At 41.0% G+C, this 11,079-nt stretch overlaps 1 protein-coding gene across 2 annotated transcripts in view; it reads right to left on the bottom strand.

Annotated features, from left to right (window-relative positions):
• The window catches only part of clic5b (chloride intracellular channel 5b), a 15,682-nt gene extending 4,841 nt beyond the window's left edge, over positions 1 to 10,841 (bottom strand). The window contains exons 1-2 of one of the 2 annotated variants that reach the window (XM_074616161.1): positions 10,108 to 10,841; positions 1 to 35 (exon numbers count right to left, since the gene is read on the bottom strand). The exon at positions 1 to 35 is cut by the window's left edge and continues 75 nt beyond it. In XM_074616161.1, coding sequence (XP_074472262.1) covers positions 1 to 35; positions 10,108 to 10,839 — 767 coding nt within the window. In that variant the 5' untranslated portion in view covers positions 10,840 to 10,841. Of the gene's footprint in view, positions 36 to 3,894; positions 4,263 to 10,107 lie in introns of those variants that run through there. The other variant, XM_074616162.1, reaches the window with a different exon arrangement.
• Between the last annotated feature and the right edge of the window lie 238 nt (positions 10,842 to 11,079).

Raw genomic sequence — 11,079 nt, 5'->3', positions numbered from 1 at the left:
GGACAGTTGCCGATGCTTTCTCCGTCGTTGCCCGCCTGCACACGACAGGAAGCAAGTCAGAGTGATGACATATGACACGTGGTGGAAATACAGCCATATAGTTAAGTCAACACATTTCTGACGTTAGAGAGAATGATTGACGAATAATGGATTAGTTGATCAACAGAAAAATGCCAATCATTTGATGGTTCAGGCTCTCAAATGTTAGGATTTGCTGCTTTTCCTTGTAGTAAATAGTTTCTCTTTGGATTTTGGACTGTTATTTGGACAAAACAAGACATCTGATAACATCACTCTGGGCTCAAGGAAATTGTGATTGACATTATTCACTCAAAAGCTACTACTGTGTGCATGTTTAAGTGTCCTAGAACAAGACACTGAACCCCAAGTTGCTCCCAGGGTGCTTCACAGCAGCCCCACTGCTCCTAATGCTTAGGATGTCAAATTTCTGTTTTGAGTTTAAGTTTTTTTAAAGGGACTATATGTAACTTTTAGAAAGTCCTTGTTATTAATGACACCGGTGGCCGTTAAGTGAACTGCAGTCAGCATCCTGTTGCTCGTGCACGCAGTCCGTAGGCGCGAGCCATCATCCTGGGCATCGGCCAAAACAGTGACTTAACATTACATTACAATCATATATCACCATTACTATCTGTAATGTCCAATCTCCATGATACTAACTAGCTTGCCCTTTGCAAATTACTTCATCAGCTAACATTACGAAGCAAAAGGTCTCAGTTTTTAAGTTATATTACAATCTGTTCACACAATGGCAATACAAAGCGATTAATACATGTAAATTGTTACAAATAGTACCTTTAAGTTTAAGGGGTTTTTTTAAGTTTATTGAGCTAACAATTAATCTAGACAATAATCGTCAAATTACTCGATAATGAAAGTAATTCCCCCTACTTGGGTCACAAGATTGTCTTTCCTGAGAATCTGGCAACCTTGCTGCTAACATCAAATACATATTGGATTTAACAGACTGTTATCTTTGACTTTTATTTGACCAGAAAGGTTGTTCAGAGAAGCGTCATGGGTTGTATAAATTTAAACACTGCGCAAACACACATAAATACGTCACCCTTAAATCCCTGATCAAATTTATGATAAGGACAGAGTCAAACCAAAAGTTCACTCTGGATATCAGTAGTATTCTATGTGTACTAAATGGTGTCTATATAAATTCGGCCATATAGCAAAAGCATCATACTCTTGATGTCAAAACATTTTACCCAATACCAAGAGTAAAAACAAAATTGTGGAATTTGTCCAAATGGTTTTGAAATGAGTTTATCAATGAATCCAAACGTTTAATCCTATAAATAGCCTAAAATAACCAAATAGGAGTTGCAAGTTTTTCTATAGTCACGTCCCCTCCATCATATACATCGTGCACATGTGTGTCGGCATGTGTGGATACACAGCAGAGCGTCAGCAGTGACACCTGACCCACTGGCCCAGCTGAATTATACATAGTGATTCCATCAGCTGGTTCACTGTCCGACGGGGCACTCACAGAGAGGTCCACAACACACAGCAAAATACAGTGTACTGACCTCTAGGTCAACACAGATTTGCCACTGGAGACAGTTTTTTTCATTTATTACATTAGTGACTTGGAAAATAAAAGTTTTAAGAGATCAGTAGATTCATTTAACTATGTGCAATTTCGTCGTATCCTTGAGATGACAAATAAATGCTTCACTTGAATGCAGCATCAGCAGTCACTTCACAAATAAAAGATACGGAAAACATTTTGCCATTCAGTTTGTGTGCTTGACAGTACGCTGCTCCCAGCAAACACCAGAAAACTGAGCTGTCAGTCTAAAAGTAGCTGAGCCAACTGTATGTACGCCAGCCATTGATGCCCGGTGCTGTCATGCAGCCTGAGTGCATGCGATGCTTCTGTCCATTCATTGTTATGGCTAGGCTCAGCGGCACGGCGGTAACACAATACACAGCCACTGATAATAGCCAATCAACATCTAGAACACGGAGGACAAAAGCTGTCACACACAACTGGGCCTGTGGGCACGAGGAACGTGAGCGCACGGAGCCGCTGAGAGATCTGATGATGAGTGGGGGTCCACTGGAGGCAATGTTACTTCATATGATCCATCCAGCCCATATACAGTACATATACATGCATACTTTATTATAGGGTTACTGGGCTAGGGTGTTCTCAGTTTGTCTTACCACACATTTTAATGAGAATGAATGACAAAGCAGCATTTGCAGGGCAGTGCAAACAAAACAATTACTCATGTTTTTATATTTACATTTGTCTGTGATTACTTAATACTGCAATATTTCAACTCACCCGTTCAAACGCACTTTTTTTCAACAGAATGATCAGCTGCCCAGGCTCAGAGTAATAATTTGAGTAAATCATATGTTGCTTTTTCATTTCCAGTATGCCGTTTTATTTTCTAAAGTACTTTATGAAAGCTTTAAAAACACTTTTTATATTAAATTGAACTTAATTGTACAATTACCCCAATAAGTACCATGCTTTAAAAATATCTGCCACTACAGATCTGAATTTACACAATTACATTTTTCAGCTACTTTGATGAATAATGTAGGCAAAATTTGCTAGTGTTATACGGGGCAATCCCTGTATACACGAGCACTGAAAAGTTACACTTTAAAATAATTTATCATTATACTTCCATAAGGTTGGAGGACCAAAAACAGAGAGATAGTAGAATAAGAAATGTCAAAATTATTGCAGCATAGGACGAGATATCCTGACATTTATTCCCAACTATTGGTCAAATTGGACTCAAAAATGCTGGATTCCATGATGCAAACAATTAAAATTTTTTGTCACTGGATAGCCCAGATATATTGTGTCATATGTTGAATAGATTGTTCGGTGAAAGTCTAAATTGTGTGCAGGGTTTATGGGGTCATTAAAGGAGGTGCAGCCATGTAGGATGACTCTGTGTCCATCTAGGTCACACCTCAGATGGAAGCATCTGGGCTGCAGCTACTATGGAAACCATAGTGCACTTAACACACTGCACATAGAGTGTGAAAAAGTGAGTTTGGTTTCATTAAGAACAACATTTACTGAAAGAGTGACAGTTTAGGATTGCTAACTAAATGCAAGGCAAAAGACAAATTATCTAGCTACGGCATTTTGCTTTCTAGAAATAAGAGTTTCATGTACTGAAACAACAGAGTAAGCCGAGTGTCAGTGAAGTTTCAGTTACCTAAAGCTGACTGGTTTCCTAGGAGGTGGATTGGCTGAAAGCAGCCTCCACACCAGCTAATTGGGTCAGTGCATCCAGGCAGCAAACACATCATCAGCAATGAGCTTTCCCACCTGCCTCCACCTCACCTGCCTCAGGTATATCTATCTACCTCTAACATTTCCCACAGGGCCTCAAGTGCATCTAGTTGTGGAGAACAAAAACAACACTGCACTTCCTTCCAAACTGGCACTTTTGTCGTGTTTGCTTTATTTCGGAAGATAATCTGGGACTTCTATTGATCAGTGAATACCAGCACAAAAATAATGTCTTTTATACTTGAATATAAAAGAGCAGAGTGGCTGATTTAATGGATTTGAGAGTGAAGAGAATTAGCCCGCCACGCACACCGCTAATGCAGTCCTTTAAAAAAAGTCTTTTAATGTGGAGTAATGTGGAGTAATGGTAGCACGGCAGAGCTTCCCACCGTCGACAAGCAGCTTCAGTATCACTGTCACAACAATCCCGGGTCAACATGGAGAGCAGTGTGCCAGTGTAACTCTACCTCTGCTATTGAGTTACACAAGCTTTCCACGACACACAGTAGTGCACTGAAATCCTGCTCATATACTGTCTATCTATCTTCCATCAAAACTTAACTTAGAAAACCACAGTTCTGTCTCTGTCTTACCTTGACAAAAAGCTCGATATCAGGGTCTCTGTCTTGACTGTTAGTGGACATGATGCCTGCTTCTGGCTGTCACCTTGATTCTTTTTTTTTTTTTTTAACTACAGTCCTTTGCTTATCCTTGGAGGTCTACATCCTCCAAAAAAAAAAAAAGATCTTCTCTGAGATTATCCTCTCTCCGCTGACAGTGATCCCTCACACCTTAAGAAGAAGAAGCTGTCTTTGGTTTTCTAGTCCCTGATTCAAGATCTCCACCATCCACCACCTTTATGGTCCTGCAAAAGGCTGTCTTCCTCCTTGTTTGTGTCCTGTCCAGGTGGCAGGTAGAGAGCCCCTGTGCTCTGATTTAGACACAGATGGAGAGCAGAGCGAGCTTCTCACTGACACAAAGTGGAAAACAGGTGTCTGTCTATAGCCAGGGGGTGGAGCCCCATCACTCTCTTCCCAACGCAGCAACCAAACTCCACTCTAACACACACCATGCACCACCATCACATCCTCTCTATTCTGTCTCATCTCACCTCACTTTCTTATTTTTCTCTTTGCTTCTTGGGGTCAGATCAGGTTGACCTTTCCAGCTACTTCACAAACAAAAATATCAAAAATATCACCCCTTTTGAGTAATCCCAAATATTAAATATATAACATGCAAAAGAAGTGGGATGATAATTGTGTCACTTTTTGTCCCTTTTTGAGTGCAGCAGCGTTTATATTTAATGCATGTTCACATGTTTGACTCTGGCAGAATGAGGCAGGTTATATTTGATCACCAGCAGGAGACCTGGAGAGTTTCCCTCCGTGAATTATTGATGCTTGGCTTTGGTTTTAAGGCAAGAATTGGCGTTCATTTACGGAACTGGCTACTAAGTAGGGCAACAAAGATAAAAACAGGTCTTCATCACACTGAAGAAATTGAGTGGTGCTCACTATTTGGCTCATTGGAACAGGCACACACAGTGTTCTGTGAGACATATACCCTCTCATCATCTGTGAATTTGGGAGAAGCTAGAGCTAATATTTAGAACTGTTCCTATTTATAGAGCAGCCCCCTCTCCTGGCTGACAACATGCAGCACAAACCAATTACTGGTCCACTATGGAAGAAGGAGTTAATTATCAGTGTTTATGGGGGAACATATGGAGTACTTTCTAAATGTGTTATTTTAGGTTTTATTTGTATAGGCCTTATTTAAAGCTACAGTCTCAATATGCCTCACAGCACCTACATGATGAAAACAATACATGATAATGAGCTGAGCTCTAAGTCTTTTCAGATTTACATCTCATTCGAAAGTCTTTCGACTACCAAATTTGGCATTAATAAATAGAAAACTTTATTCCAAATGGGTGCAACTACATGTCCCTGCATTTTAAAGAAGCTCTTTTTATATATTTTAGCATCTTTTACAGGCCCAGACCTGAGAATACATTGAATTTTAGCTGATTTTGTAAAGCAATAGCTCAGAATTTTGGGAAAATGTCAAATATGACAAGATTGATACCACTCTCATACTGTATACAGTGCATTCAGAAAGTATTCAGACTCAGCTATGGTGCCTCCGATCTCTCTCTCTCTTGGTTGGAGTCCACCTGTGGTAAATTCAATTGATTGGACGTGATTTGGAAAGGAACACACCTGTCTATACAAGGTGTGCAGAGCTCAGCAGAGACAGGAGTGTGTTGAGGCACAGATCTGGGGAAGGCTACAAAAACATTCTGCTGCATTGAAGGTTCTCAAGTCATTCATTCACAAGTCAAGGTTCTTAATCATTTTTAAATGGAAGAAGTTTGGAACAACCAGGACTCTTCCCAGAGCTGGCAGCCCAGACAAACTGAGCAAGGGCCTTTATGGTAAGAGAGGTGACCAGGAAAACGGTGGTCACTTTGGCTGAGCTCCGGAGATCCTGTGTGGAGATGGGAGAAGCTTCCAGAAGGACAACCATCACTGCAACACTCCACCAGTTATGGCAGAGTGGCCAGACAGCCACATGACACACCTAAAGGACACTCAGATTCTCTTGTCTGATGAAACCAAGTTTTAACTGTTTGGCATCAAGCTGAAGGTTCACCTTCCAACAGGACAATGACCCTAAGCACAGAGCCACGACAAAGCAGGAGAGACTTTCTGTGAGTGTCCTTGAGTGGCCCAGCCAGAGCCTAGACTTGAACCCAAAAGAACATCTCTGGAGGGACCTGGAACTAGCCGTCCACTGACTGTCCCCATCCAACCTGAGAGAGCTGAGAGGATCTGCAGAGGAGGAGGAGAAAATCTCCAAATCCTGTTTTTGCTTTGTCATTATGGGGTATGGACTTTAGCATAAGGCTGAAACGTACAATGTGGAAAAAAAGGAAGGGGACAAATGACCCTATTTGTCTGTGTAATGAGGTATTGACTGAGAGGGTTATTGTCATGCTTTTAACAAGTTAGGTACATTTAAACTTAAAATATGGAAAAAGTCAGATTAATTTACAACCAAAATAAAAGAAGGCCGCAAAGACAATTGGGACAATATTTTGAGATGGGAACATAAAAATTAGTTCACTAGACACCTTGAGGATAAGTTATAAAAATATATCAATGGGGTTCATAGACTATGAAGCTAGCTGGCTGTTGGCTGTATCTGTATATTCACTGCCAGCGGTATCCATCTTATCTATTTCTCTGTAGAACAGCAAATAAGCCTATATCCAAAAATGTCTGACTATTCCTTTACTAAATCCTTGATGATCATAAAACCATTAAAGGTTCAGAAGAATGGCCTTGGGGTATTGTGTACCCTCTTGAGACAAAAGGAAGCTCAAATCACTGACTTGTTGGGCTAATCATTCACCCGAACATCAAACAGTAACAGACATTTTGTATCTTTCCAGAGCCAAAGTAAAAGGGGGAGTGTTTGAACTCTCCACTTGTGTCGACACACGCTTGTCAAATGTGACAACCAACAGTCTTGTCGATATAAGCATTGTCTTAATGAACCATCAGTGACAACCAAGCTTTCATTAATATGGGCATATGGCCATTCATGCTTGGCCAGTAATCGTTTACAGTTGGTGTTATCATAATCAGTTTATCAGGCAGTATAAGAATATAAAAAAAGATTAAAAAGCACTTATTAGTGATAGTATTGATAGCCTATTGGCAGTGGTGTGCTATATCACAAATGGCAGGGGAGGAGCTACGTAGGTTTTCAGCATGGACAGACAATCTCCCCTCCCTATTTTTATAGTGCAGCTTGGTTTGGTTTATGGCGATCATTGAAGATTAAAAACTGTTGGGAAATCCACCCACGGGTTGGACAGGATGAGGGTGGGGTGGTATGCAGAGAAGGGGCCAAGCATGTTGTCACTTCCATGGTGAACTATGGTCCACCTTTATCATAATTGTGATATAATGACACAAAGATAGCATATCGCTAATCCCCAAAACCCACCAATGTATCAAGAAAATGGGTGAAAATCAGCTGCAAGGACAGATGTATAGAAGATTTCTTTATGCCGTGATAAAAGAACAATGGACATTCAGTATGTTATGATATTCATGACCCGAGATGTTGGATTTGGCAAGGCTAAAGGCTAATACTGTTTCTGGAGTTAGCCCCAGTCCCTGTCACAACTATAGGAGGAGGTTTGGATCACTTCTAGAAATCATCATCCAGATCAGATTGTAGCAATTACTTTGTTTGTTTACGTCTGCGTTGATTGCATACACTCATCTCTATTCGACCATGGCCTTTGCCAATACAATATAAAGACAATTGTAAGATTCAGCACTAACCACTACTGTCGTTCCCTATTACGAGGCCTTTTAGTGAGCTAAGACAGAGCTCTCCTTGAGTCCAGCCCCACTGACTCTCAATCTCGGTTGCCCAATCAGCAAAGTGACCCCTGCATGTACTGATAGTACAGCTCACCTCTCACAGAGCAGCTCTATATCAGAAAAGCAGCAAAACACACAGTGGGATTTACTCAGGCATGGAGTTCACCCCTGGTTTCTATTGCCGTACAGTAAACCAGTTAATTATTACATCAGGCTGCCTGCAGATTAAAGTCACTGACAACGCTGCTGATACAAAGAGATCACTGCTCCTACGACGTTTCTCACTGAAATATACTAATATACTAAAGTTATAGTACATTTGCTTCAAAAAGTTTAATTTATTCAACTTAAAAAAAAAACTCTACAGTTAGTTATGCTTCAACAGTAAACCATGCGTATACTCTGGCTATAAATAAGTTAAGATTTCTATTTTTAGTTTTTCACATAGTAGTTGTATAGTGCTTGAGTATTATCTCTTCTTACAACATCATTATAGTTCTTATCTTTTTAAATTTTTTTGTATGTTTTCTTGCACTTAATTTGACCTGCAAATGGAATCCACACATTCAAATTTCTTGACTGTAAATGTACGTAGCAAATTCGAATTATTCTGATATGGACCTTGATTGTGAAACTGAAAGCATTATCAGTCGTTGCTTCCGAATATTTTATATGATTATTATCACATAATGAATATTGACCTAAAATAAGATTAGATTAGTTATTGTTATGGCTCAGTCTCAGCCAACGAATGGTTGATGTTTCACTTTTGGATGGTGTCTCTCAATATATGCACTAATCTTTGATATAAAATATATACCGTACATGCAGTGTGTGGCAGATATTGCAATACAATAACCAATGTTCTGTCCCCAGAATGCAGAACGTGTCAGTTGGTTGATTCACTTCTATTCAAGGGGAATTAAAGTCTCTAGCCTATTTTAATTGTGTCGGTTTTCCATAATGAGTAACCAGTGGTGGAAAGTAACAAAGTTAATTTGCTCAAGTACTGAACTCAAGTACAGTTTTGAGATACCTGTTTGAGTGTTTTTCTAGCATTTTCTAGCTACTTTATACTTCTAACTCCACCACAATTCAGAGCTCTATATTGTACATTTTACTCCTACATTTATCTGAAAACAATAATATCAAATATAATCAACAAATACTTTATGATGCATTATTATGGGTTAAGATAAGACTTTATTGGTCTCCAGGGTGTAAATTCACAAGCTACCAGGTGGCATATAAAGTAATTAAAATGAGTTCCACCTTTACTAGTTGCAACATTAACGTGATCTTCACATTAATGCATCAATAATATAATATGTATATTATTCTGAAAAGGGCCATTCTGCATAATGAATACTTTTACTTTTGGTTCTTTGAGTATATTTTGATGCAGATACTTTTGTACTTTTACTTAAGTCAAATGTTGAATACAGGACTTTTACATGTGTCAGAGTATCTCTACACTGTGGTATTGATCTGAGTATACTTCCACCACTGAGTAAGCAATCCTGACAGGACTTTTGACCTTTTGTAACTCCAGGCCCACTTCCGATTGTTCAAACATTTCCGAGGACCACCTTCCCAAATAAATGACAAACTGGGCTATAAAATATGTGTTGTGCCACTGTCAGGTGTAATGACCCACATAGATATTCAGCTTACCCTCACCCATCACTGCCTGCCATTATGAATCCAAAGTATTCAGTCATATTTCCTCACCACACACTTTTGCTAGTTTAAAAAATTGCTTGATTTTGTGTCACTGCATCTGTGCCATATATGTCTGTAAAGGGGAGACTCGTGGGTACCTGTAGAATCTATTTTCATTCACATATCTTGAGGTCAGAGGTCAAGGGATCCCTTTGAAAATGGCCATGGCAGTTTTTCCTCACCAAAATTTAGCATAAGTTTGGAGCGTTATTTAACCTCCTTCCCGACAAGCTAGCATGACACGGTTGGTACCGATGGATTCCTTACGTTTTTCTAGTTTCATATGATGCCAGTATCTTTACTCTAGCTTTAAAAGTGAGCCCGCTATAACCTCTGAAATACAGAATAGTGGTTAATCTAACCATTTTGGCAGACCCACAAGGTGTCTCTCTGAGGCCCACCAGTGGGCCCCGGACCAGTGGTTGAGAATAGCTGTGCTAGAGGATCCAAAACAGTGAAGGATACACAGACAAGATGATGGCTTCAAGGAGCATTTTGGCAAATCGGAAAAAAATGCTGCTGAGTTCATCACTACTGAAAGTGAAACTCTACCTTTAATGTAGCTGCTTATGTTTGATGCCTCATATGCTGAACAGTGAGGCTGAAGCAGTCTGATGGCTGAACCTGGGTCAAACCCTGCAAACACTGTCTGCTGGTCCTCTCTATGTTGTTTCTTACCTTGACGAACAGAGAGATGTCCGGCTGGCTGCTCTCATCCAGAGTCACATTCTCCAGAGTCTCCAAAGTCTCCACAGTCTTCAGGCTGTAGTCGACGGACTCCTCCGGCGTGCTGTCAGTGCTGGGGAGGGTGTACGACATCAGCATCTCATCTTCCTCCTCCTGGACCCTCAGCTGGATCGGTGGATCATCGCACGGGTCTCCGGGCGGACCGGAGGATGCTGAGGAGGCCGAGGATGATGATGAGCGCCTGGATCCATCGTGCGCCTCGCCGTTCACTTCCTCCACCTTCACCTCCTCCACCGCTGGCTCCACCTTCACCTCTGTTACCTCATCTGCTTTAACCTCTTTCTCTGCTTTGGCCTCCTCTTCATCATCATCGCTGGATGAAGAGGACGAGCTGCTGTGTTTGTCCTCGTCTCTGGTGTCCATGTAGTCCGGAGAGCTGCGCTGCTCTCCTTCCGCAGAGGAGACGTGGACCGTCACCTCGCTGAGCAGCTGCTGCTCCTTCGACTCACCTGAGCTCACCTGTTTGGGCTCTTGGTCGTCGGGGCTGTCGGCTCCATCACGGCGCTCCTCATGCGCACTTCCCTCATCTACTGTGTCATAGACGTTGTCCATGTTTGCTGGGTTAGTTTTTTTTACCTGGAGGTTAAAACGTGGAGGAGTGCTGAGGTGGTTCACAGTGGTGGCACACGGTCCGCCTGCCTCTGACTGACTGATTGAGCGCATGAGCGAGAACTCATAGGAGACCTTTGATCCTGCGAGTTAACAAGTGATTTATGCAAAAGCTGCTGTGCCTTCAAGGACATACTGGCAGTGAGGAAACATCAGCTTTAGTGCAACGTCACCTTCAGTGAACACTTAAGACACTTACTTATTTTTGTCTTTTTTATTTAGGCCTATCCAACTTTTATTCACTCCAGATAACGTACTCCAAATTGGATTAATTTATTGTAATTTTACAACTTT

This window comes from Sebastes fasciatus, chromosome 18 (assembly GCF_043250625.1).
Source record: "Sebastes fasciatus isolate fSebFas1 chromosome 18, fSebFas1.pri, whole genome shotgun sequence".
In the NCBI taxonomy this organism is placed as follows: Eukaryota; Metazoa; Chordata; class Actinopteri; order Perciformes; family Sebastidae; genus Sebastes; species Sebastes fasciatus.
Note: the sequence above shows the minus strand (reverse complement) of the source record. Positions and strands in the feature narration are given on the sequence as shown.